The 25,050-nt window shown below is 39.3% G+C and overlaps 1 protein-coding gene across 2 annotated transcripts in view; it reads left to right on the forward strand.

Annotated features, from left to right (window-relative positions):
- The window catches only part of mpp7a (MAGUK p55 scaffold protein 7a), a 204,873-nt gene that overhangs the window by 42,707 nt on the left and 137,116 nt on the right, over positions 1 to 25,050 (forward strand). For both annotated transcript variants that reach the window (XM_055230120.1, XM_033985906.2), the window contains one exon: positions 612 to 765. In XM_055230120.1, the coding sequence (XP_055086095.1) occupies positions 729 to 765 (37 nt within the window). In that variant the 5' untranslated portion in view covers positions 612 to 728. The remainder of the gene's footprint in view (positions 1 to 611; positions 766 to 25,050) is intronic.

The following is a 25,050-nucleotide window of genomic DNA, read 5'->3' on the forward strand; positions in this document are numbered from 1 at the left end:
TGGACCTTCATGGCTGGTCCACATGAAAAAGCCACTCTTGACTTCTCCTTTAAGACTTTACTGTGTGCTACTGTGTATGTCTGATGCATGCAGTGACGCCAGTGGGACATTTAAATGAACCATAGGCCTTTTATTTGCGTTTTACATCACCTGGCTTCCTGCCCCTGCCCTATCTGGCTTTCCAGTTGAGTGCCATTATTTACGAAGCAATGCCTCTCCACGCTTGTTTGATTTCTCACATGCCCGCTCTCCTGCCTCCTCTCTGCGCATAACGTTCTCCTTGTTTCCGCTGTGATATTTGCCTGGGAGGTAGATTCATAATGGACCAGGTGATATTGGCTCTGATATAAAGGGATGTCCAGGCATTTCAGAGGAAAAGGGTTGGTTGTAAATGCATCGAGTCAACTCTTACCTGACTGTCAACAGAGGGCTGGCTCCACTACACTCGCTTAGATACGTTTGTTCCTCATTGCCATGGAAACGTGTCGCTCTGATATCCCAAAACATTCCTCAAACACAGCGGTGCGTTTTACAGTAGTGGCCCGGCACACACGAGCTCGCAACCGCTCTGCTGTTTGACAAGTGGTCTCTAAAATGTGTCTCTCCTGTAGGACTCTATGGCATAAATCTGCTGCGTGGATTCAGCTGGTGCTCCGCTCCTGACGCCCTGTCGCCATTTTCCACAGCCCCTGGGAGAGGAGGGAGAGGAGGGAGAGGAGGCTCAGGCCATGCCCGCCCTGTCCACCACCATGGGCCACGAACCAGGTACACACACACCAGGGCTATAGTCGACTAGATAAATTCTTGGTTGACTAAAGCCATGCCTACTGATTGATTAATCAACTAAAAAGGGCGTGTGCAAAAGCCCTTAAAACTATCTCTATGTATCAGACCCAAACTGCACTCACGAAGACTGTACCTGCACAGGAGTTAAAATAATATTTATGCAGAAAAAAGTACTAGGAAACATATATTTGTATAAAGACAGGTTAAACTTGTAAATTAAGAGTCTAATCTGCCTTTTTACCAAAAAATACCAAATCTTCAGCTATCTCACTCACTCCTTTCCTATATAAATCATCTGAATCAAATTATTGGTTGACTAATACAAAGTTTGGTCAGCTAAAACACCAAAACTGAATCAACTAAATGACTAAAGGTCTATAGCCATAAAAGCTCCCATATAAATCTACATTAATAATTGTAATCATGTATTAAGTTGGTATTGGCCACTCAAAGACACTTGCATTGCATTATTCACTCACTCCTCATGGTGATAAGCTACTGCAGCACAGCTTTCCTGGGTAGACTGACAGCCTTGCTTCAATCTGCGCCACTGGCCCCTCCAACCACTACCAACCAATCCCTCACATCATTCTACATTCTATTCCCTCGCTAAGAGTTTTAACTTGAATACATGTTTTTTTAAGTCTTTGCACCTTCATGGAACTTTCTTGGCATGACTGACTGTGCTGCCAATGAAGTCTGTCTTCACCATTACTAGCAGATCTGAATCTAAATGAATTTGTAAAGTGTAACTTGGACCTTGTTCACGTAACTGAATTTGGATTTTGTAAACTTACAATTTGTCCTCTTTGCATTTGAGTTCTTCTCAGTCTTCTGGAATTTTTTTATTTTAAAGTCCCTGTACCCAACTTGTACTTTAGCTAAATTAGTCTGTACCCCAGTGTCTGAGAGCTGTGGAAAAGGCCTTATAATTTTACAGTGAATAATTAGGATATGCGGGAATGCATAAGATAAGTGAGGAATAATGTTGGATTGCTTTAAATCGTACAAAATGGACTTATTGTTTTTTAAGACGGTAAAATAATGTACAGTACCTTTTAACTGTACACATTAAACACGCACATTAAACTTAAAAAAAAAAATACAAATACAGTTGATCAACAGTGAGTGAAATCTCCTCACCTGATACATGTCATTGTTCTGATGTATGTCAGTGCTGTCTGTAAGCGCTGTGCAAGGCTTGTCAACACCCAGGCAGCTGCTAGAGCTCTAGACCTCTCTGGGCCCAGGTTATGATTTAACAGGCCGGCTACATCACCCCAGACACATGTCCCGGGACTCCAGAGGACAGCAAGAGGACAGAAGGACACATGTTACCTCTGATGGACAAAGAGTGTGTGCACTTTAGACGTTTAACAGCCACCCTGGAAATTCACACAGACAAAGTAGAAAGCCAGATCGACAATTACGATTAGAGTCATTTGGGGTAATTGCCGGTGATGGTTTGTGTTTCCAAATAAAACAGTCCTGGGGCTCATCTCTGGTGTGATGGTCCTGTGAAGCTGCGCAGGTGAAACATGAAGACCTCACAGCTTCGGTGACTCACTGATGCTTGTGGACAGACTGGCACCAGCGCAAAAGAACTGGATCAGAACTCTCCCAGTGCTCCACCCACAACCAGATCAGACAGATACACATTTTCCATGCTGGTGTGCGTCATCTATATGAAGGACCTTTAAAGAGTTCTATGCTAGAGAACCTTGTCAATGCCCTCTTTGGAGCTATGCTTTGTCTTGGCCTAGTTAGGGTTGTCAGAAGTATTGAAAATCAGATACTAATCAATGCTAAAACCTGCTCAAATGAATATCTAATTTCGATACTAGTTTCAATACTAAAAAAGTCACATTAACAGGATAGAAATGAACCTTTCCTGCTGTATCAGAACAAGTATAAGACCACTAGTATTACTACTATTTTTCAATGTGGAAAATGACATTCTCTTGTCTTAATGAAGTGTTTCAGAATTAGTATTGAGCATCAAATCTATAAAGAAATTTTAAATTTCAACACTAAGAAATAGTGACAACACTAGCCTTAGTACAGATATATTGTATAAACAGCTTTTGGCCTAAGTGAGTCCAATCAGAAAGTGCATGCTAGTTATTTTTTAGCTTTAACATGACAGCAAAACTATGCTTTCTCAATCAGAGCTTAAAAGCATAGTCCACGCAGGTCACCTTCATATGTTTGTTTGTCCTTTATCAAGAGATTATAGTGCCCATGAGACATGATGTGACTGTGTCTGCCAATAAAATTCTGGCTCAAATGTAAAAACTGTCAGGAAATGAGCACGGTTTGGGTGAGTTTGGCCTATATGAATTGATTAACAGATGGGCCTATGTATATTCTAATTATGATGCGTGTTCTGATTGTGAAGGCTTCTGGCTGCAGTTTATTTGACATTATGAGAAAGAAACACAGTAAATCACTAGTGTTTAAATGTCAGTGATGCGACATTGGCTTTAAGACTTCCTATATGTGCAGTAGGAAAACTAATCTCTATACCACCAAACTGTGTTTTCCACAATAAAGGGCACATGGGAGATCATCAGACCACCTCCTCCCCAGACATCACTTCTTTCCATTTCCAGTATAACATCTGGCTAAATTTTAATATTGAATCCTGAATGTTTTCCTTTGACTATAACATGTGCTGTTAATTGATTGTTTTCAGCCTTTACGTCAAGTTAGACTTTAAAAACATGTTGAATAGGCCTTCAAGATTAATAGTAATCAAAATCGCAATTAGCAAATCACAAAGGCTTCAGTTTTTTGCATGTCAGACAAATCGCAATTACCCGGAATCTGGAGCTACAGCAACACAATATGTAAGATTGGGCCTAAAAAATCCAGCCCGACCCAGGCCCGCGGGTATTAAAGCCCGACCCAGCCCGAGCCCGACCAATTAACTTGATTTGCAGGCCCGAGCCCGAAGCAAACCCGAAATTTCATATTTTATTTGTGAGGATAAATAAAAAAAATAAAGAACCAAACAAAGTTAAACATGCATAAAAATAAGCCTACTAATAAAAAACCTTCGCCACTAACTACTGAAAATGGTCTAAGGTCCTGACAGCAAAAGTCCACGCACTTGTCCTGTGATGGCCTGCTTAGCGCGAAGAGGTGCGGTCTGTGGGACAAATGATAATATAGATGTTTGACGATCATCACTTTGCCAGTACAGCAGCTGTTTAAATGCCTGCCTCAGCATCGAGGTGCCAGTCTTTTTGCTCTCGTATGAAAGCAAAGCGCCACATTTACTACATTCAGCGAAGCCAACGCAAGTTTCTGTAGCATTTTCAACAATCAATTGAAGCATTTCCACACCTCACTCTTGCCGGTGCGTGTTTGCCTTTTCAGTTCCCCTGTCTTTAGTTTATCTTTACTTCTTGCTGCTCCATATCAGGGATACCAGAATAGATGCGGACTTGCGGAGGGGAAGATTATTAAGAGGGCGGCGTTCACGTGCGCAGAGTATGCTCTGGCTCTGCGGCTCCTGTTTAGTAGTTAAATAGCAAATACCTTACAACGCCTGCTCTGTTTTATCCAAATTATTTTTTTATAACAAGTATTCCTAAGTTTAGTATCCACACATCGTTTTAGTATACATTTTTTATAAACATATATTTATTTTAAAACATATATTTATTTTTTAAAAAGTCAGCTAGAGAGAAGCCCGGCCCGACCCGACCCGACCCGAATGTAATGATTGACATTTTAAGGCCCCGACCCGGCCCGAAATTCGGGTCGGGCTCAGACTCGGGCTTGGGCTTAAGATCTTACCTCTAAGCTGCATACAGACATATTTTTTAAAAGTGTCAATTTACATTCAGAGGCAACAGAGCTGCTCCTGCTACACTAGCCTCACGTTTAAGTGTCACACCATTTTAAATTGATTAACGTATTTTCTGGACTATACAAAAATAAATGCGTAATAATAAGAAAGAAGTCGCATTTTGGGTACAATTTATTTTACAAAATCCGAGACCAAGAACAGGCATTTTATCTTTAAAGGCTAGTTATAATAATAAACATAAAATAGACAACAACAGGCTAAATACAGCATGCTAATATAACACATAGACAACGACCTGGTATGTTTACGTAAGATATTAATAGTTAATCAGATACGCGAAACGCTAACGTAAACATATGCCAGCTTGTCCACATATGAGAGACATGAGAGTTATTTTCACTGATGTTTACTGTGATCTTATTTCATCACAGTTTGACATCCGTGGAACTAGCAAACGCATAAAAATATAACAAGCTCTGGCTCATATTACATATACATGCAAAATTGCATATGAACATATGGAAAATATAAATACAACTTTGGCCTGCTAGTAAACAAAGCGGTGAACCAAAGACTTTATATTTTACTTAATCAATTGGTCCTTAAATAGTTCTCTGTCAGGTAAGACTTCACATAGCCTGGAAGACTGAACCAGAAAAACAGGAAGTAGGTTTTGTGACATTAAGGTAAACTAAACATTTGCAATATTGTTCCAAATGAAAAATGATCACCTTTATGGTCTTATAAATGAAGGGGAAATAAATAAGGGGAAATTAAATATGAAATGTATAAAAAAACAGTCAAGTGAATTTTCTTACAGGTAAGTTTCGCCATCTATTGGTCAACAAGTGAATTGTAACATGTATAATCAACTGTTACAGTGAAGCATAGACAGCAAACTCAGTACGTGTACGTTAACGTAAGATATATAACAGTTAATCAGATAACTAAAGCATAAAAAACAACAGTTTACTCTCACTCCAAGTCACTAAATCCATTGAATTCTCATCCTCTGTGTCGCTCCTGAACAACTCTGCCTGCTCCGGAAGTAGATGAAGCGTCGCTACTGGAAGTAGATGGCTGTCATACTGGTGCACAAGTCTAGAGTGCCAATTGCAGAGTTATGTTGTGACCAGTAACGAAGATGTGAAATTATACATTTTAACAATTTCACATATAAGTCTCATCTGAGTATAAGTCGCACCCCCGGCCAACTATGAAAAAAAGTGCGACTTAGTTCAGAAAATATGGTACGTATTCATTGTTGATTGAATTAATTACATTTTAAAACTATACAAAGACAAGAGGACACTTTGCAGAGCAATTACAAGCTGTGGCTGTGGTGCTTGCATAAATTGGACTACTTACCATCTAAGTTTCTGTCTTGTAAAATTGCTGTTTGACATTTTAAAGGGTAGACAATTTATCCCACAAATATACAACTTAGTCCATCACAAGTCTTCCTGAGGTTCCTGGAGGCGGCACATATTGTTTACATGATTGCACTCAATGTATTTTGAAAAGGCCTCTGAAGTTTATTTTGACTGAAGATGGAAATTGGCCTCTTTACCTATAATCTTTAGATATTTACATTTTGAATGCTCATTAACTATGTGCTGTCCCTTTACAAATAAATAAAATTAGAAATAAGAAATAAGACACCATATGCTATTTCCTATCTTTCACCTGCTAAAAAACTTGGAGACGCTCCATTGATGCTGAAAATAGAATTCCAACCTAATTTGAGCGACGTAATTACACCTTGGATGCATGGCATGACATGATTGAAATGATTGCTGCGCGTAAGATATGTTTTCTCAAATTTATCAGCCCTAATGAGCTACATGGATACCCAAGTACCACTGGGATTGTATTTAGAACGAAACTGAGGGAAACAGTCTTACTATAGTTAATTAAAACATTTCTAAATTATGCATAACTCCAGTTTCATGTTTTATGAGAAGCATATGATTGTTTAGAAGCTCCAAAAATAATTTGACCAAATATAGGCCCTTTAAAGTGGCCCTGTGCTTTGGTTAGAGGCTGGTGTGTAGGTAGCAACACCTCGCCTGGAGAACATAAATCCCTGAGCGATGGTGCACCGGGCCAACACTCACACAGACGTTACGCCATGTTGTCAGTGCCTAAGCAGCCATCCACGTACACTCACCACACTCAGGCTTTACACCGGGACATAATGGCTGCGTTTTATCATTAATACAACTGCAGGAGGAGTGTGTGACTGCGAAATGTGAAGTGGTCATTACCCTGTGTTTAGTGAACAAACACAGCAGGCAGACAAATGTGAAATCAAATGCTTGGTCCGGGCCCAAATCAACAGCAGCCTGTGTGGTGGAATGAGAGGCTAATGAATGAAACCAAATAGTGAGAAAACAAACCCCAAAAACAGTAAAAAAGTTGGAGAGCTGTCTGATACGACCACAGGGACTGCAGAGGCGCTCACTGACGGGGCACCAATGTTTGTGATGAAATCAGAGTCAAGCTGTTGATTCTGGCAATCGTCCCAGAATCTTTAGAACAGGCCATGAAAAACAATATAACTAAGATTAACCAACATTTAACATATCTATGGACGGTCTGTGAACTAGTGTGTCACACATACTAAAATTCAATGATAAAACTCTAAATACTTTCTTTGACAATAGAATGTTAATGTGATCAACTTTAAGTCATAGTACTTTTACATTTCCATGTGGTTTTATATTGTAGCATGTTTCCATCACCTTGTTTTTTAATGTGCATTTTAAAGATTCACATAAGTGACTGGAGGTGGAAACGCCAAATATCTAATTTAGAACCTTAAGTCGCATAAAGTTTCTTCGCTCATGTGACAACTGGGTCTTTGTCCCTTAATTTTATTTATATTCACACATTGGTTAATTTCCTATATTTTTTTCAATATTCAACTAAATAACTAGACATAACTATCCCAGGTTGTTTTGTTTAGTCTTTTAGTTGTGTACCTTTAATTTAAACATCGCACTTACACCTTTACTTTAAAGAGATTTTATGTTGTTCAATTTATTCAGTTCAGTTAACATATGCATCCATGCTTACCTGAATCTCCACATGGTCCAGGGGGAATGTCCTATGTTGGCTATTTTTAAAGCCTTGGGTGGGGTCATGAGCCGGACCGTATGGAGGGGAGAACTGGTTAAGTTCCTTTTTTGTTTCAATGTTGAAGTGTTTATAGTTTTCATTTTTTTTAACACTTTTGGGTTAACAGGACTCTCAAAAGTACACAGTGGATTGTGAGATCCTGCTAAAGATCCTGCTAAAGATACCTACAGTACCTGTGAGTAAATGGTGTTTACCTGCTTCCTGTTTGGGAGGGTATATAAGCACGGAAAGCCAGTCTTTCTGGGAGAACATCAGTATAGCCTGGTACACGTGGGTTTTTCCTCAGTTTTGTCGTTTATGTTGCTTTTGCTTAAGTTGAGCACAGTTAATTTTTGTAAATATGTATTTTTTTTCACCCCCAAAGTCACAATAAATTTTGGGAATTTTTCTGAGTCTGCCTCCTACTTCGACCACATTCAGCCAGCTTCCCCACAGCTGGCTTCAGGTGGATTTTGATTTAACCTCTTAATAGTTAAATCCCATTTTGGTAGGTGGAAACTCATTTAGCTGAATTAACTCATGTAGCGAATATAAAACCCACACCAGACTACATACCTGCACTGTCCTGGAGTGAACACAGGTGATGGACAAAGCCAAAATAAATGGTGGTTGTTGTTGGCCCAAAGTCCTCTGGAGGGAGCACAACTAAACAAATGTCATTGCATCAAACAATTTTTGAGATTTGAGTTAAAAACAAACCTTGGCCAAATAATGACTTGCCCAGAGACACATACACATCTTATCTTCTTTATGTTGTCCTTTAAATCTTGAAAAAACATCCTATCAAGAATATGACCTTATTGGCACACAAAGATTTTCTTGCAAACTAGATGCATTGTTTTTTTTGTGGCCTAACCATATGGGAGGTAATAAATGGAGGATACGATGAGTTACCCGATCACTCCCTCCTCCTCTGCCCTCTCCTCCTCCACACATCTGCTGTTGTGAGCCTCTCCCCGTGCTCAACCGTGATGGACTTTTGTTGTGGGCTCGGTCTGGGACAGATAACTGCTTCGCCTCTGTGCGCCTTGGCTTGGCTCAGCTCGCTTTATGACAGCAGCGGCCCACAACTTTGTCTGCTGCACACCATTTATCTCCCGCTAAAGTACACTCACCACAGACTCACATACAAAGAAGCAATTACTTTACAACTGATGTAAGGGATTGTTCTGTTTTGTGATAGAGTAGCAAAAAATGTTACTCAAGAAAGAGTAACATTAATAAAAAAAAAAAAATACTAATGTAGAAGTACAAAGTGGTCAAATAAATCACTCGAGTGAGAGTAGAAAAGTATTTGAGAAAAGTACTACCCAAGTAACAAAAATTTACAGACTAACTGTTGTAACACAACATCTGATTTATGATACAATATTGAATAATGCACAAACATTGCGACACTGATGGACATATAGGCTCAAAGTAATTTTAATTTCTCATTTTTGTTTTGTTTTTGATACTAACTTTCAACTGTCAAAAGGAGTTGTCCTACATTTCTCCATAATATCCAGACATGCTCAGACACAGAGCATTGGTTTATTCTGAGGTCAGTCTGCCTCCTGGAGTGAGAGTGGGTGTTTATTCCTTGTAGTCCCATTTCCTTTCTCTCTGCACTTCTGTGATTGTATTCAAACTATCCTATTCAGCCGGATGCAGTTCACAATCAATGAGCGTCACAACACACGCTCTTATGTTATAGGTGACTTTGCCTTTGTTACAGCACACCTGTTATTTGAGTTTGAGTAATCTTTATAGTCCTGTATCCAAGACGTCATTACTCTGATCAACCCTCGTTTTCACCGCCACCGGTACATGCCCACTGCTGTAGTTAGTGATACACCTAGGATTCAGCAGCATCGCGTAGCCATTTTGACACAAAAACAATCTGCTACTCACTAGCGCGATGTGCAGCTATCCATCGTCCTCAGCTTTGCAGACTCTTGTTGTGGTGGTGTTTACTTAACAAACAAGTCTGCTGTCTAATGCAATGTAGTTTTAGATCACTATATGATCAGTATAATAAAATGTCCGAATTATAACATTTTGATGCATGTGTGTCCTAGATTATAACTACTAGACAAAATCACAGTACATCTTTAACATATTTAAGTATGTATATGTGTGTATGTGTATATGTGTGTGCATATATATATATATATATATATATATGTATATATATGTGTGTGTGTGTATTTATATATATATATATATATATATATGTATATATGTATGTATGTACAGATCTAAACTACAGGTTTAGCAGTTGTGAAATAACAAAGGATACTTTGCTGATTGTAGAAGAAATTGTGGTACATCAAAGTTGCTAATTGCATTCATTCAAATTGTTATTTTTTTTAATTTTTATTAGACTTAGATTAATCTTGCACCGCTACTCAGCACGCCCTCATTGTTTGTCTTGAGCATTGCCTCTCAGTATGGTGCCACTTAAGCCATGCCCAGTAAACCTGTCCCAATGCAGCCTGTCTAAGGTGCTCATGCCCTTTTATTAACCTCATTAAAGTTTACTATGTTATTCCAAACTGTACCTGCATGTCCTATCAGGGTTTACTGCCCCGGGACAGCACTTAAAGGTAAGGTTAGTGCGGCCGTGTGCAGCTGCATGCGGAGGAGGTGGGCGACGGTACGCGCACATGGAAATCTTTCAACAACCAACGATTTTACCAGATAGGCTAATAACTTATTGGCTAAGGCTGTACATGTTTGTGCGAGATAGACCAGATCCACGGTGTTCTGGCCCAGTCATTTGTGTGTCAACCAAAAATATGCAGAGTAGATTTGTAAAAGTCTGCAAACTATTGTATAAAAGTATTATTGCAATGTCTATGCAATGTCAATTCTCCAAACAAAAAAATTACAAAAATAAAATTAAATAAGGGCTAAAATAACTAAAATGTTAACCTGAACAATTTAACTATGCAATTTTCAAATCGTGGTTTAGTCCTGGATGAATCTGTTTAATCTGTTTGGTACGGCTCCCTCTAGCCGAGTTGTAAGCAGACAATTAATGTCCATTTTGAAATTTCAGAAACCAAGCTAGGCTGCATTTCCTCTGCATTTCAATACCCAAGTGTTTTCATCAGAGCTTAGGAGTAAAATGATGAGGGCATCAGGTGGTGGAGTCGTATGACCACAGACATAATTATCAAAAAAGAAACATGATGCACAATAAAAACTATTTTAAAAAAGCACACACCTCCAGGCAAGTGTCTAACAAAATATTGTTTTCAGTTGAATACAGCAACAAAGCCCAGACGATTAAAAACATCATCAGAAAATGGATCATCCTCTTTTATGCTTCATCCCTGGGTCCTATGTTTTCTGAGCCCCCCACATTTGCATTTAGACATGCCCCTACGCTTAAAGATAAACTTGTGAACAATTACTTGCTGCTCCTGCTAAAAAGCCCAGCACCTTCCTCAAAAAAAACAGAGAGATGCAGTAATTGCGGTACTTGCAATCATTGTAACACATCAATAAATCTATTAATTTCATGGATGCAGATTGAACAAAAACTTTTGCCACTCATTTGCCAATTGCAACTCTACTTTTGTAATATACAGACTAAATTGTGCGGCTGCTTCTATATCAGTCAAACCACTACAAATGGAGACTTTTTGTATACAAACTTTAGGTGGTCTCAATTAGGAGATAGACTTTGCTCCCTTGTTATGAATTGCTCTTCCATGGTTCTGAACTCTAGTCTCCCTTGATGATGTCTTTGCTCACTGTTTTAGCCACTTTATTTGTATTTACAGTGCCTCATAGTCGGGTTTAATATTGTCATTCTCTATCAAGTTTTTATTGTGTACATGATGCATGTTTCTTTTTTGATAATTGTGTTTTGGGTTTGCATTGGGTCTTTTGGGTCACATGGTCACATGACCCCTCCTGCCATTGTAAAAGGGAGTTACGCAGCCTCATCATTTTACCCCTAAACCCTGACAAAGACATTCAGGTGTCCAAACATGCATTCTGGTCTACACTCACCTGAAGGATTATTAGGAACACCATACTAATACGGTGTTTGACCCCCTTTCGCCTTCAGAACTGCCTTAATTCTACGTGGCATTGATTCAACAAGGTGCTGAAAGCATTCTTTAGAAATGTTGGCCCATATTGATAGGATAGCATCTTGCAGTTGATGGAGATTTGTGGGATGCACATCCAGGGCACGACGCTCCCGTTCCACCACATCCCGAAGATGCTCTATCGGGTTGAGATCTGGTGACTATGGGGACCATTGTAGTACAGTGAACTCATTGTCATGTTCAAGAAACCAATTTGAAATGATTCGAGCTTTATGACATGGTGCATTGTCCTGCTGGAAGTAGCCATCAGAGGATGGGTACATGGTGGTCATGAAGGGATGGGCATGGTCAGAAACAATGTTCAGGTAGCCCGTGGCATTTAAACGATGCCCAATTGGCACGAAGGGACCTAAAGTGTGCCAAGAAAACATCCCCCACACCATTACACCACCACCACCAGCCTGCACAGTGGTAACAAGGCATGATGGATCCATGTTCTCATTCTGTTTACACCAAATTCTGACTCTACCATTTGATTGTCTCAACAGAAATCGAGACTCATCAGATCAGGCAACATTTTTCCAGTCTTCAACTGTCCAATTTTGGTGAGCTCGTGCAAATTGTAGCCTCTTTTTCCTATTTGTAGTGGAGTTGAGTGGTACCCGGTGGGGTCTTCTGCTGTTGTAGCCCATCCGCCTCAAGGTTGTGTGTGTTGTGGCTTCACAAATGCTTTGCTGCATTCCTCGGTTGTAACGAGTGGTTATTTCAGTCAACATTGCTCTTCTATCAGCTTGAATCACTCGGCTCATTCTCCTCTGCCCTCTAGCATCAACAGGGCATTTTCGCCCACAGGACTGCCGCATACTGGATGTGTTTCCCTTTTCATACCATTCTTTGTAAACCCTAGAAATGGTTATGCGTGAAAATCCCAGTAACTGAGCAGATTGTGAAATACTCAGACCGGCCCGTCTGGCACCAACAACCATGCCACGCTCAGAATTGCTTAAATCACCTTTCTTTCCCATTCTGACATTCAGTTTGGAGTTCAGGATATTGTCTTGACCAGGACCATACCCCTAAATGGATTGAAGCAACTGCCATGTGATTGGTTGATTAGATAATTGTATTAAGGAGAAATTGAACAGGTGTTCCTAATAATCCTTTAGGTGAATGTATGTCTCAGTAAAGGACTTTTAATTTTTCTACATAGGAGTGCATTGGATTCTTTCACCTCCACTATCATTCACATTTTTATGTTGATATATGCAAAGCTAAATAAAATGTAAATCTTACCTGAAATATACTCTTAATCAAAAGGCCGATTTCAGCGATTCACAAAAAGATGTTTTGTAATTCCAAGTTTGTGGAACTTTTAGACGTGGCCACGTCTAAACACTATTTCCAGTTTCTTTTCAGCCTTTTTTTGCATTTATTTCACTTCTCTGCACCACTACACTTCATTTTCATCTCATGTCATTTATGTATTGCATTGGGGTTTGCTCCCATAGGATACATTATGTACTGGAAATATCAGATTTTTTATCTTTACATGAGTGTTTGCATCGCTAAATAGAAAACAGCTGTTGCATTCGTGCTAGCTTTGTTTTGTGAAGCATATCGGCTCAACACCAAAATCACATCACTGGAAATACGGTGGTGCATCACAAAATCAAGTCAACATTTCATGAAAATTTTTATTTAATTTTTTTCTTATTTTTCATATTATCTGTTTTGTTTGTTTTTTTGTCAACTTGTCCAGTCATCTCATTTACTCTTGTTTAGCCTCACCTTAGTGAAAGCGGTCAAAGAGCTGTATCTCACTGATCCCCTCTGGGAGCCCAAGTGCCCTCCAGAGTTTACTTCACACGGGGTATGGTTCACTTTAGACTGTGGAAACAATAGCGGGCCGAACTGATGTGCTCCAAAGTGAACCAGTGGAAACGAGGCTTATGAGGTATGTCTGGTCTCACCATGTACGTGACCCAACAGCACTCACAAAGACACATGCTTGTAGGAGTTCATGCAAGTTCATGCACTCCACTGACTATTGGCACTTTTTATACCCAGAAATACAGGGCATTTTAAATGTTGCAGAATATTGCAGAAATATTATTATCAAAATATTCAATGTGTAATGTATTGCATGTTTTTTCACATTACTCAGCCTTACTTCAGATAATAATGACAAATAGTGAAGTTTTAATGCGGAAATCAAGAATCCTTACAATCTGGTCTCTAACTGGTGGTTGAGAAGACTGTTGGACTAAAGGCGTATCTGGATCTGTGCCTCTGCAATACAGTACCAGAACAGAGATTTGTCACTTCTGTATCTGCACCCTGTTTCCAGTCATATCCCAACAAAAACCCTTCATAGTTTCAGTGTAAATTCCAAATTTAGTATGTGCAGCTGAAAGACAAAGAAATTGTGTTGGTTTGTTGAGACATTTTCTACTTCTCGCATCCAAAGAACACACTGGCCACAGAATTGGTCAATGAAAGTTGGACATGCTCACTCTGCTTGAAATAATATACTCTTAACTTGGAACTCTTTAACACTGATTTAAAATTGGACCTAGAATGGTGTCCTTTTCTCATATTTGTGTCATTTTTACTAGATCAAGCCTTACTTCCCCACTGTCCGATTATAATATCCCCTAAAATAAGCCATTTAGTTATCTTAAGTATTTTTAAAGGAAATTTATGTAGTCTGCACTGTTGCAGTTTGATTATAATCTTTGTTGCCAGTGCCTTACCCTGTGTATATATAGGACATACACATTTTCTCATTCTCAGTACTAAACAGAGAAACTAAACAGCCACTCCAAGAGAATGTACCAACACCGTCACAATAGCTCCTCTGGACCCCAGTCTGCCGGAAAATACTCCAGTTAGTTTAAGAGAAATAGTCCCTCAGTTTCCATACTGGCCTCAGACCACTGCAACACTGTTTTCTCATGTGACTTTGATGCCTTAAGCATTGTTTTATAAGTAGGCATAAGTAATGCTGCATTCCTGCTGGGGGGTATGTATGTGACACAGATGACTACATTCCCTTGGTAGGTAGAAGGGACCCACAGAAGAGCAAGCCACTCTTCAACAGTCATTTTTAATATAAACTCAATTTCCCCTTCTCTTTTGATTTCCCTGAAGATGCAGTTTTGTCTGCTCGCACTCAAGAAAATCCATCCACGTGCAACAGGTTGTCCGATATGTCCGGTCAGAGCTGTGTCTGTGTTAACACCATAACGCGTGACTTGCAGGGTCTCCAGGAAGATTAAGGTCAGCAGATAAACATACATTGTTGTTGTCTCACTTATACGTCACACAAAAACGTCATTTTTAAAAGTAAAAAAAAAACTACAGCTGCAAAGCAGGACCCCGGGTCATCATAGCGCAGCTCCTCTCATATACAGCATATACTCCAGAAGAGTCATTATGGGTTTAACCTAATTGGATTTCAGCGTGTAAACTGGCAATCCACATGAGATACTCGTATAAGGTACTTCTGCTTTCTGATTGGGTAATCGTCTTGAGAACAAAAACACCTAATTATAACAAACTTGGCAATCACTTCCAATGTTTTTTGTAAATAAGAATAAATCTGCAACTGTCATCAGCAAAAACTATATTTGATTTGAGCATGTCTACCTCATGACTGGGGACACAGGTAGATTACATTTATGAAATTTAAAATCTAAATCTTACAATTCCTTTTTAAAAAGGAATAAAAAATATATAAATAAAATGAAATAGGTGACATTATAATTTTATTAATAGGTTGAGCATTTCATTTTGGCATGTTTTAGAAAGTAATGTAAGAAAAATGTTGATCAGACCCCAATGGGTTTCATAGGAAATGCCTCCATTCTTTATTGTGAAGGTCTAGAATAAATGTAAACTAACATTTTAAACATACACATATTTGCATATGTTTTAAAAGAATAATGTGTACCCAATTGCCAATGGAAGCAAACTTGCAATATGCAGGTCTGTACTGTACCTTTCCAGCAAAAACACAACTTAATTGGGACAGTCTCATGTACCTCTTATGTAGGACATGCTCAATTGCATAAGGAGAAATGTATAGCTGTTTGGCAAGAAGGCAGCACGGTGAAGTATAAGTATTTGGAGTAAAAATCAAAGTGGTCTTTTCCACAAGTGCTTTTGTTACTGTAGGTCTGTGGATGACGTTTCTATGTGCAGCTCCGGTGAGAACTTGGCCATATCTGTGACCAGAGCTCTATGGTCTCTGTCTCTGGTGCATGGGCGCAGTAAGCAGAGGTGGCAGGTCATTTGAAGCTGGCTAGCTCCATGTAGCTCCTGCGTTTTGTCTAGAGAATAAAAGCCTCAGCGAGTCGACATGGACAAACTGTGCTCTTTCATGTTCAGCCTGGAAATATTAAGTCACATTAGGCTAAGTTGATTAAAAAATATATTTTTTTGTACTTACATCCATGTTACAATGTTCCTTCATCAAAAACACACCTGAAGTTGGGCCTTATTTAATTCTCATGAGTAAGTGTACTGAGGCAGTCTACTTGTGAACTACTAGCATGAGTTTTTTTTAAAAAGGAGCATGAGTTAAACGCGTTGTTTAACTTTTGATGATTACAGTGCTTTGTTTTCATTAAATTTGTTTCTCTGTGGTATTAACTGTTAACACATAACATTTACGGTAGATCATCATGTTACCTTTTATTCTTTTCAAAATGTTGTATTCGCTGAGTCCCATTGCTCTCTGCGCTAAGTCAACCCCCCTTCTGAGCGTTATCGCAACACAATATGCATTTCACTAATGAAACTACTGCACATCTCATCAGGTTTGTGATGTTGTAGTTGTTTAAGAAAAATGGTCATGTGGGAGAATGGGTGACGTAGATTTGTGGGCTGAACCTTCGAAAGATTTGTACTGCAAGGGTTTGAATAGGGCCCAGGAGAGATCCGTAGATTACTCAAACATGCATGGATGACATCTAAAACCTCTTCAGGCATGTTTTTGATGAGTGAACATTCTAATATGGTAGAAAGCGCCTTCTTAATAACCATAATACTTAAATGCCCAACTTTATTATTGCAAATGAGTAAATGTTGCTGGAAGAAATTCCTGTAAATGTGCTTGTTGTGCTGAACTCTTATTTCATGTGAATTTTCAAGTGAATTCTATGTGCAAAAGGATTTGTGAGTGATAGGAGCGAATTGGATATATTTAATTTACACCATTGTTGGTGTCATTTGGTTACATTATACTCCGGAAGCTATTACTATTATTTTTTGTCATGGGGCCTGCATTATCTGTCCTCCTGTGCTCTCTCCCCCTCCCCTACCTGTCTGCTTGGAGCTGGACGGAGTTCCTGACTCCTCCCGCGCACACCTGGAGCGCAGCAGCGCAATTACCTCCACCTGCTGCCGAGTATTTGAGGGCTTGACAGAAGACACTCGGAGCCAGACCGTCTGCGTGTCAACGTGAATGCTCCACCTTAGTTTTTGCATTTTGTTACCTGTCTGCCTGTTATTCATTGGATTTTTGCCACCTTCCAGTTTCCTGCTCTCGCTCATTCCTGCTCTTGCCTCTGCGCTCCAGCTCCGGTATAGTCCACCCTTCTGCCTTGCCTTCTGTCCCGTCTTGGTCTCCGGCTTGCTTCCCGTCTCCGGCCCTGGCTCCCGCTCTCTGGATTACTCCTGCTGGGTCTTCCCTGGTCCTGTCCCTGGTCCCGTCATGCTCCGGCCCTGGCTGTCTCCGTGCCCACTCCGGACAACCCCTGCTTGGCTTGCCCTGGTCTCGTCCTGATCCGGTCCTCCTTCCGGTCCTGGTTTTCCCGTTCCTGCTCTGCACTTCGCCCGTCTGGTCTGCCTCCCGCTCCCTGCTCCCTGTGTGTGTTAAACGAACTATTAAACTGTTTTAGCACAAACTGTAAATAAACACTGTCAACTTGCCCCGAGTCTGCACTCCTTGGTCCGCACCCGCACAAGCCGTTACGACATTTTTTCATTGCGTACACCTCAGGACATGACGGGTTTGGGGTCTTTTATTTCAACTTGGCCCCGTTTGATCTCAGGACCCCCAAAACCTCTTTTTTAAGACCAACCACGGGCGAAATTACATGAGTCTGTTAAAAGTCGTACTTTGGTCACATACAATGATTAGTCATTCAATTTGGAACAAAGAATACTGACATGATGAAGAATACAGCTATATAATCTTAGAGGGTTTTATGCATGTCGTTTTACAATTATTAGACCATTTATTGAAAAGCTCTAAAATGACCTTTCCGAGGACATTTCCCTTCCACATATTGTTACATTCTGTTGGACTGTAATTACTGTCTCATATGTGATCAGAAAATCTCTCCAATCATTTATCTTCAGAAAAAGACCAAAATTACATCTGTGTCTTAAACTGAACACTTGCCATAAGGGAAAATAGTCCACACACTTAAAACCAGACCTCTGGCAAAAGACTTTTTCAATTTGATTGAGTTGTTTCACTTAACTCAATCAGTATCTGGCTCAACACATGAGAGGACATGTCTTGCGATACCACTTTTTCCAAAACGAGTACAAGTGCTTCATTTTGAGTACCGGTACTTGCCGATACCAAGTACTGATACCAATACCAGACATTATTTTTGCGGGGGTTCTATTACAGTGGTGAATCTAATTAATTATTTCATTATCTTACAATATAATTATTATCCATTATTACATTATTACATTACATTACGTTATAGTATAGCCTACCTTTTGACAGGAATATTTATTTGAGTGAACACTGAGCGTCAATTAAAGATACTGCTGTGCACTTATAGTGGTATCAGTTCTTGGTATTGACAGCACATTGATGAGTACAAGTACTGACACCTGGTATCGGACCGATGCCAGTATCGGTGCATCCGTACTGGACTTGTTTTCCTTTTGTCTTCATGTATATCTGATGGAGATGTGCACACGTACTTTTCAGACTGCTGTGCCACGCTGTTCTCTATAACGCTTCCACAAAGTGAGGTTAGTCTATGCGTCCTAGCACGACAAGTGCGCACCATGAACTCTGACTGCCTCTTTGTTTTCTGGCATGTTCAATGCATCTGAAACTATGACTGTAGATGATTGGCAAACACCATGCTGAATGGTCTGCTCTTGTTTTATTGACATTTACATGGAGGTTTTTGCAGTGGCTCCAATAAGACTAAAGCACACAAAGTCGTCATCTGCACAAAGACTGAAACAGGTCCCATAATCCATAATTTTGAATGGCCATCCTGTACTGTGCCAATAAAATTGCTTTGACATGTTCAGTATATTTGAACATAAATAAAGCTACCTAGCTGCTAAGATTTTGTCTCCATCAAGAGTTTCGTATCAGATTTCATCATCCATCTATATGACATGAATAGTTGTACACAGCATTATTACTCACTGTACTACATGTATCAGTCTTCTATCTGAGACAAAACCACATGAAATTAAAATGTATTTAAATTAGTGTACATTTCGCTAAGTGTCACAAGATTATTTCTAAAATGATGAGCGAAGTGAAATTAAATTATTGATCTTGTCTCACAATTAGACTGATGTTGATTTATTTCATGTTAAATTGACTAAATCTTAAAATTTAAGGCATGTTGTCTAAAAAGACTTGACACAGTATAAAAAGTTGGAATAAAATATAATAATCTGCTACAATTGAGTGTATGGCTAAAGAAACATATTTTCTGCTAGGTCTGATATTAACCATGCTCCCATTTTAAAATCCCCCAAACTCCAACATTTTAAAAGATAAGACTCATTTTTTTATCACTTGGATAACATTTTATATAAAATCAACTGTGCCAAGTTTGCAGCAAATCCATTAAAGTTAAGGTAATTTTTTCTACTGAAATCTGTAACTTTTCCATGATCCCATATGCATTCTGTGACTAAATTACTTCTGTTCTTCTGTTCATTATAACAAATAGACCGTTTGAGACACAGAGATCATCTTGGGCTTAATTTGATGCTGATAAATTTTGATGTTTTCTATTTACATGTGAAACTGTAATTCCATGCCTATGTGTCACTATCAATTATTTTGTAGGAAGATTTGTCCTTGAAAATGCCTTTTTTTTATTTTATTTTTTTTTTTTTTATAAATGGTCTAATAATAGTAAACCCCTCTAAGGTTGTTGTTACTCTTGTCAGTATTTGTTGCACATTTCATGACTATGTAACACTGTATGCGACTATAGGACCACTTTTAACAGACTCATGTACTTTCGCAAGATTGGTCCCAAAAATGGGGTTTTGGGGGTCCGGAGACTAAATGGGCCGAGTTGAAACAGAAGGCCCCGAACTCTTCATGTTCCGAGGTGTACACCAATGAAAAATTATTGTAAGAAAAAGGTTGCAAAATAATTGTAGGGGAGGGGTCTCACTCCTGGACTACTAAGCCTTTATTGTACCCATAGGGATATTTGTCCTCTGTATTTGACCATCCCTCAATGCTGCTGGGGCAAGTGGAGCAAGAGCAGTGGGTGCAAACTCAATTTCATTGCTAAGGAATAGACTCAATACTCAATACCAATACCACGATGATCATAAAAAAAAACTTTACTTAGCCAACAGTTATTCATAGCATTTTCTTTTATATTACCAACTGGCCTTTATATTTGTGCAATCCTTCAGTTGTACAGGTAGGTTCCACAGCAATCCATGGACGTATACTAATCTTATACTTGCTGTTGTGTTGTACTCGGGGGTGAAACTCTTAGTTTGGTCTAGAGGGGGACAATAAATCAAAGTATCCTTCGAGGTTGTTGCAACTATACTTAATAAATTCAATAACTATGTTATTATGATGAGGCTATTATTAGCTTACTAGTGACTATTTGCCATTTGAACAATGAAAAGATATTTAGTAAAGACTTTAATTTATTTACAAATAACTTATGTGCGCAACTGTACAAAATACTCTTGTGAAAATATGGAAATTCAGCACGTTCTAACAACTATGTAAGACTTTCTATTATTTATTTATGTATTTTTTTTCTTTAAATTTAGACAAAAAAAAAAATCAAATATCAAAGTGGTAAAGGTTTTAAACACACTTTAACAGAACACAAAATCCAATGTGTCCGGATTATGGAGGCCCCCATAATTAAAATTTGAAAAAGTTGAACAATAGATGCTTATAGAGAGCCGCACAGCTGAGGCTCATGTGGACATACACACGCTTAAGTTTTATTTCTGTTTTCTCCTCTTATGTCGATTAATAACAAAGACAGCGCTGTGGAGCACGTGCTTTTTGTTTTTATAACTTTAAGATTTCACTCTGCGGTTTCCTGAGCGAAGGAGGATAATTATGGCGCTTTACGTGGACTCATTTGGCTGCATTTTTATGCACACATGCTACATGGATATACTACACCACATTTTCTTGGGAATTACGCTTTTACCAGGACCGAAGAGGAGTTTTTTGGCAGAGTTTGGTTCATATTATATGTTTGGCTTCAAATTTACGTGCGGACGCTGCAGACTGTGACTGAATGAGGATATTATTAAGCACAACACTTTGACTGTGAGACACTGTAAAAGTCCTGCACTGAAGACACTGTTTATTCAACTCTTCTCTTACTGGTAAGAAAATGCATTGCGCTTGTCACAGATGTTAAAACGCAGTGGCGAAAATGTCAGTGGTGCCATTTGTTGGCGCAGGCGCAGTTGTGATATGTGTTGTGAGCACCTGCACTGCAGTTCATTCAGTTGGAGCATTTGATGTTTTATGTCAGAACAGCCCAGTCACACTGACTGTCCAGAAGTATCTTACGAGTTCAGATAGTTTACCTATCAAGCATATTCATCGTTTCCCTCTGGTATTGTTTCCTCAATTTCACAACCAAAACTTATAAACTTGCGCGGCACAAGCGTGGTTAAAGTTTTGTAACGGCTGCCCCTCCTTTCTTTTCAGGGTCCTGTGCCTACGACATTAAGTTATATATATTCACTCTTCAAAGTCTAAAATATTATATTTGGCAAACCATGAAGTTTAGTAACTTACTCTGCATTTTGGCGGACAGAAATACGACCTAATATCTACTCGCCTTTTCGCCATGTTTGGACATTACTGTGACATGTGACACGTTTTACATATAGTAATGAAGCATAATAAGAAAACTGAGTTTCTGAATGATACAATGAGGCTTTATTGGCATTAGCGTAACATTTTATTGATTTTTTTGTCTCGTTGGCGTGAAAAATGACAGCAAATGTACAGCCCTGGCATGTCGCCGGAGCAACGGACTAAACCAATGTGTAACAACAGGGAGAGGTGATCAGTTTTTCATTTTCAGACTTATTTAAGACAGTGAATTGTGTGGAAACTGTATACATTCTAATATATAAATAGCTTTTACTATAATTCACTATTTGTCATAAAGCGTTAATGCAAGGGGAGGTGGGAACAGTAAGAGGGGAGAGGGGAACACTAGTCAGCAAAACGGGGGTCCGGACCCCCCCATCCCCCCTCTGATTTCTGCCTATACTTATACTTGTTCTGACATAGGTCAAGACCATTCTAAAGCTATTCAGGGAAGGTTCATTTCTGTTCTGTGAATGTGACTTCTTTTTTTATTATTGATACCTGGTTAAATGAGTGTCTAATTTTGATACTTGTTTTATATTGATTAAGTATCTGATTTTTGATACTCTTGACAACCCTACTACACACCCTTTTTATAGGTTTGATTGTTCACTATTGCCAGAGGTTTTTGCAACATGGACATCCAAAAATCAGACTGGCATAGTTCTCTACTCTTATTGACAGCTCATATATCTGTCTACAACACATCCTCTGTCAGCAGCAGTCATTCACAACCTCTGCACTCTGTTTCACTTCTCTCTCTCTCACTCTTTCTTTCTTTACACAATCGATCTTTCATTAGCTTAAAGGCTAATTTGAATCAAGACCCCTGTTTTATTCCAACAAACTTTTGGGACAGCTGCAGGTGCTTCCTCCCCAACGTCCTCAGTCTTCACCGTGATTGTTAAAAGTGGCTGCAAACCTCAAATCATAGCGACAGATGATATGCGTCCTATTACGTTGATTAACCCCGCGCTTTTGTCCGCAGTGCTCCTCTCATTGCGTTGACAGGTCTTTGAAGCTCAAAGGTGTGACGGAGCCCTGAGGAAAGCATGGGTGAGCTCCTCTGTGTTCTCCTGCATTGGGTCCTACAACCTGGAAGATCTGGACTCCTAATTAAAGTCTTGCTGCGCTTGATTGCACCTGGATGGCTCTGCACCACTTGAAGTCATTTTCCATGCCCTTATGTCTGACTTAACTATGCTAAGCAACTGTGGCATTGAAATTGGCCATTTCCACGCTCTGTAAAGGCCATGAAAACAGGCACCAGTTACTGATTTGGATTCATTAACTACTTGTGTTTATCATTAGTCCTCAGCTCCAGACGGACGTGTTGGCTCACATGTGGAGTATAGGCCTGGTCTGCGTACGGGGTCCAGGTACGTTAAGAGTACTGCCAGAGGGTTACATACAGAGGGTCCATAGAAATGAGCAACAGCAGTTTGATTTACCTATAGGGGTCGATTTATAGGTACACTTTTTATTGAGCTGCTTATAGAACTTGATTTAAAAATTTTTGGTTAAGGTACACTTAATTGCTCCCCTAGGAAAATTTGTCATTCCATCTTCTAATGTGATGCGAGTCATCTCCATGATCTTGTTGCTAGTTTTGGTCAGGACTACCATCTACTATTGTGCATGTTTTGGGTTGCTTGCTTGTTAGTTGAGTTTCTTTTCTCTTTTCTGACTGAACTATTAATTTAATTGAATTTACTTTTATTGATAGTTTTTCCTTGTGCAGTTTTCAGGTAAAATGATAAGACATTTATTTAAACAAATGAATGTGTTTGTTAATGTAGCTTGTTTGGACATCGGAAGACACCTTACATTGCATTATCCATTCACTCCACACACAGTGATGGAAAATTGGCTATATGGCTATATTCACTCGTGCTTACTGACAGCGAACCAATACCCAACTACAATCAATCAGTTATTACACTTATTGACATACCACATTCCTACAAATGGAAGATGGATGAGTTCTTGAGTGGGCAAGACTTCATCCAAGAACCACGGGCTATGATTGGAATTGAACCACCAACATGTAGATATGTAGACAGTGTATTGTGTAATGCAGGATCGGCTTTATTGTCTTTAAGGTAATATCATATACCATATAAGTCCATATTCTCTTCAATAGAGAGTGGTTTGGTGCTTAAATCTGACTCCATCTTGGCTCTGACAGAAAGCAGAGCTGACTGTTCTGTTCTCTGGCCAGCCCTCCACACTATATTACCTCTCTTCATGCTCCACCACTGCCATCCCAAGTAGAACGCTGTATTGGAAGTCATGTTTTCAGGTCACAGCATCTGCTCGCCTAATATATTTCGTAATACTCTATAATTCCACGTCTGGTCTGGTCTTGCTCTCCGTGCTGCCTCCTGCTACTGTAATGAAGAGCGATATGGTCGCAGGGGGCAGTGCATTCATGATGTGTGCTGTCTGAGAACATCTTCAAACTTCTACTTTTCTTTGGCACACTCAAAGCTTAAATCTTTCAGCCCACTCAGTGTTTGTCTGAGGTTTCTTTCCTCAGAGATTAACCTGTGTGCAGGACTAATGCAGGAACCATCAGCATTGGAGTTGTTATTTCTTCATGGTCGCTTCATAAAGCCATCACTACCTACTTTTTTATATGCTTCTTGTTATCTTTGTACTCAAATGCTGTACAGTGCTGTTTTGCCAAACCACAAAGCTGCCTTTCTACAATAAATTTCAATCTGTTCACTTGCAAAGTATTCTGTGGTTGTTTATTTAACCAGAGAAGGTGAATGTAACATGCTTAAAAAAAAAACCCACTTTTTTATCATGTTTGTAATCACTTTTTTGATCTGTCAGAAAGGTCACATTTTATATAGGTATTTGATCAGATCATACATGCATCTGCCACCAGTGCATAGTCTTTGAGAAGTTCTAGTTTTCCCAACTTATCCACATTATTGCCATGATTACATGTTTATGGCAATGGTTTAGTTAATAAAAATTAAAGCCTTGCACTTTTAGTAGTAATGTTAAACAATTGTGAACTTTGCTCTCAGTGTCACCAATTCTGGATCATAACTTTTTCAGCACCTAGGACAGGGCACAGCCCAGAGGGAACAGAGACTGCTCATTTCCTATGTTTGAACACGTTCATTTGTACCAAC

Source organism: Periophthalmus magnuspinnatus, chromosome 20, assembly GCF_009829125.3.
Source record: "Periophthalmus magnuspinnatus isolate fPerMag1 chromosome 20, fPerMag1.2.pri, whole genome shotgun sequence".
Classification (NCBI taxonomy): domain Eukaryota; kingdom Metazoa; phylum Chordata; class Actinopteri; order Gobiiformes; family Gobiidae; genus Periophthalmus; species Periophthalmus magnuspinnatus.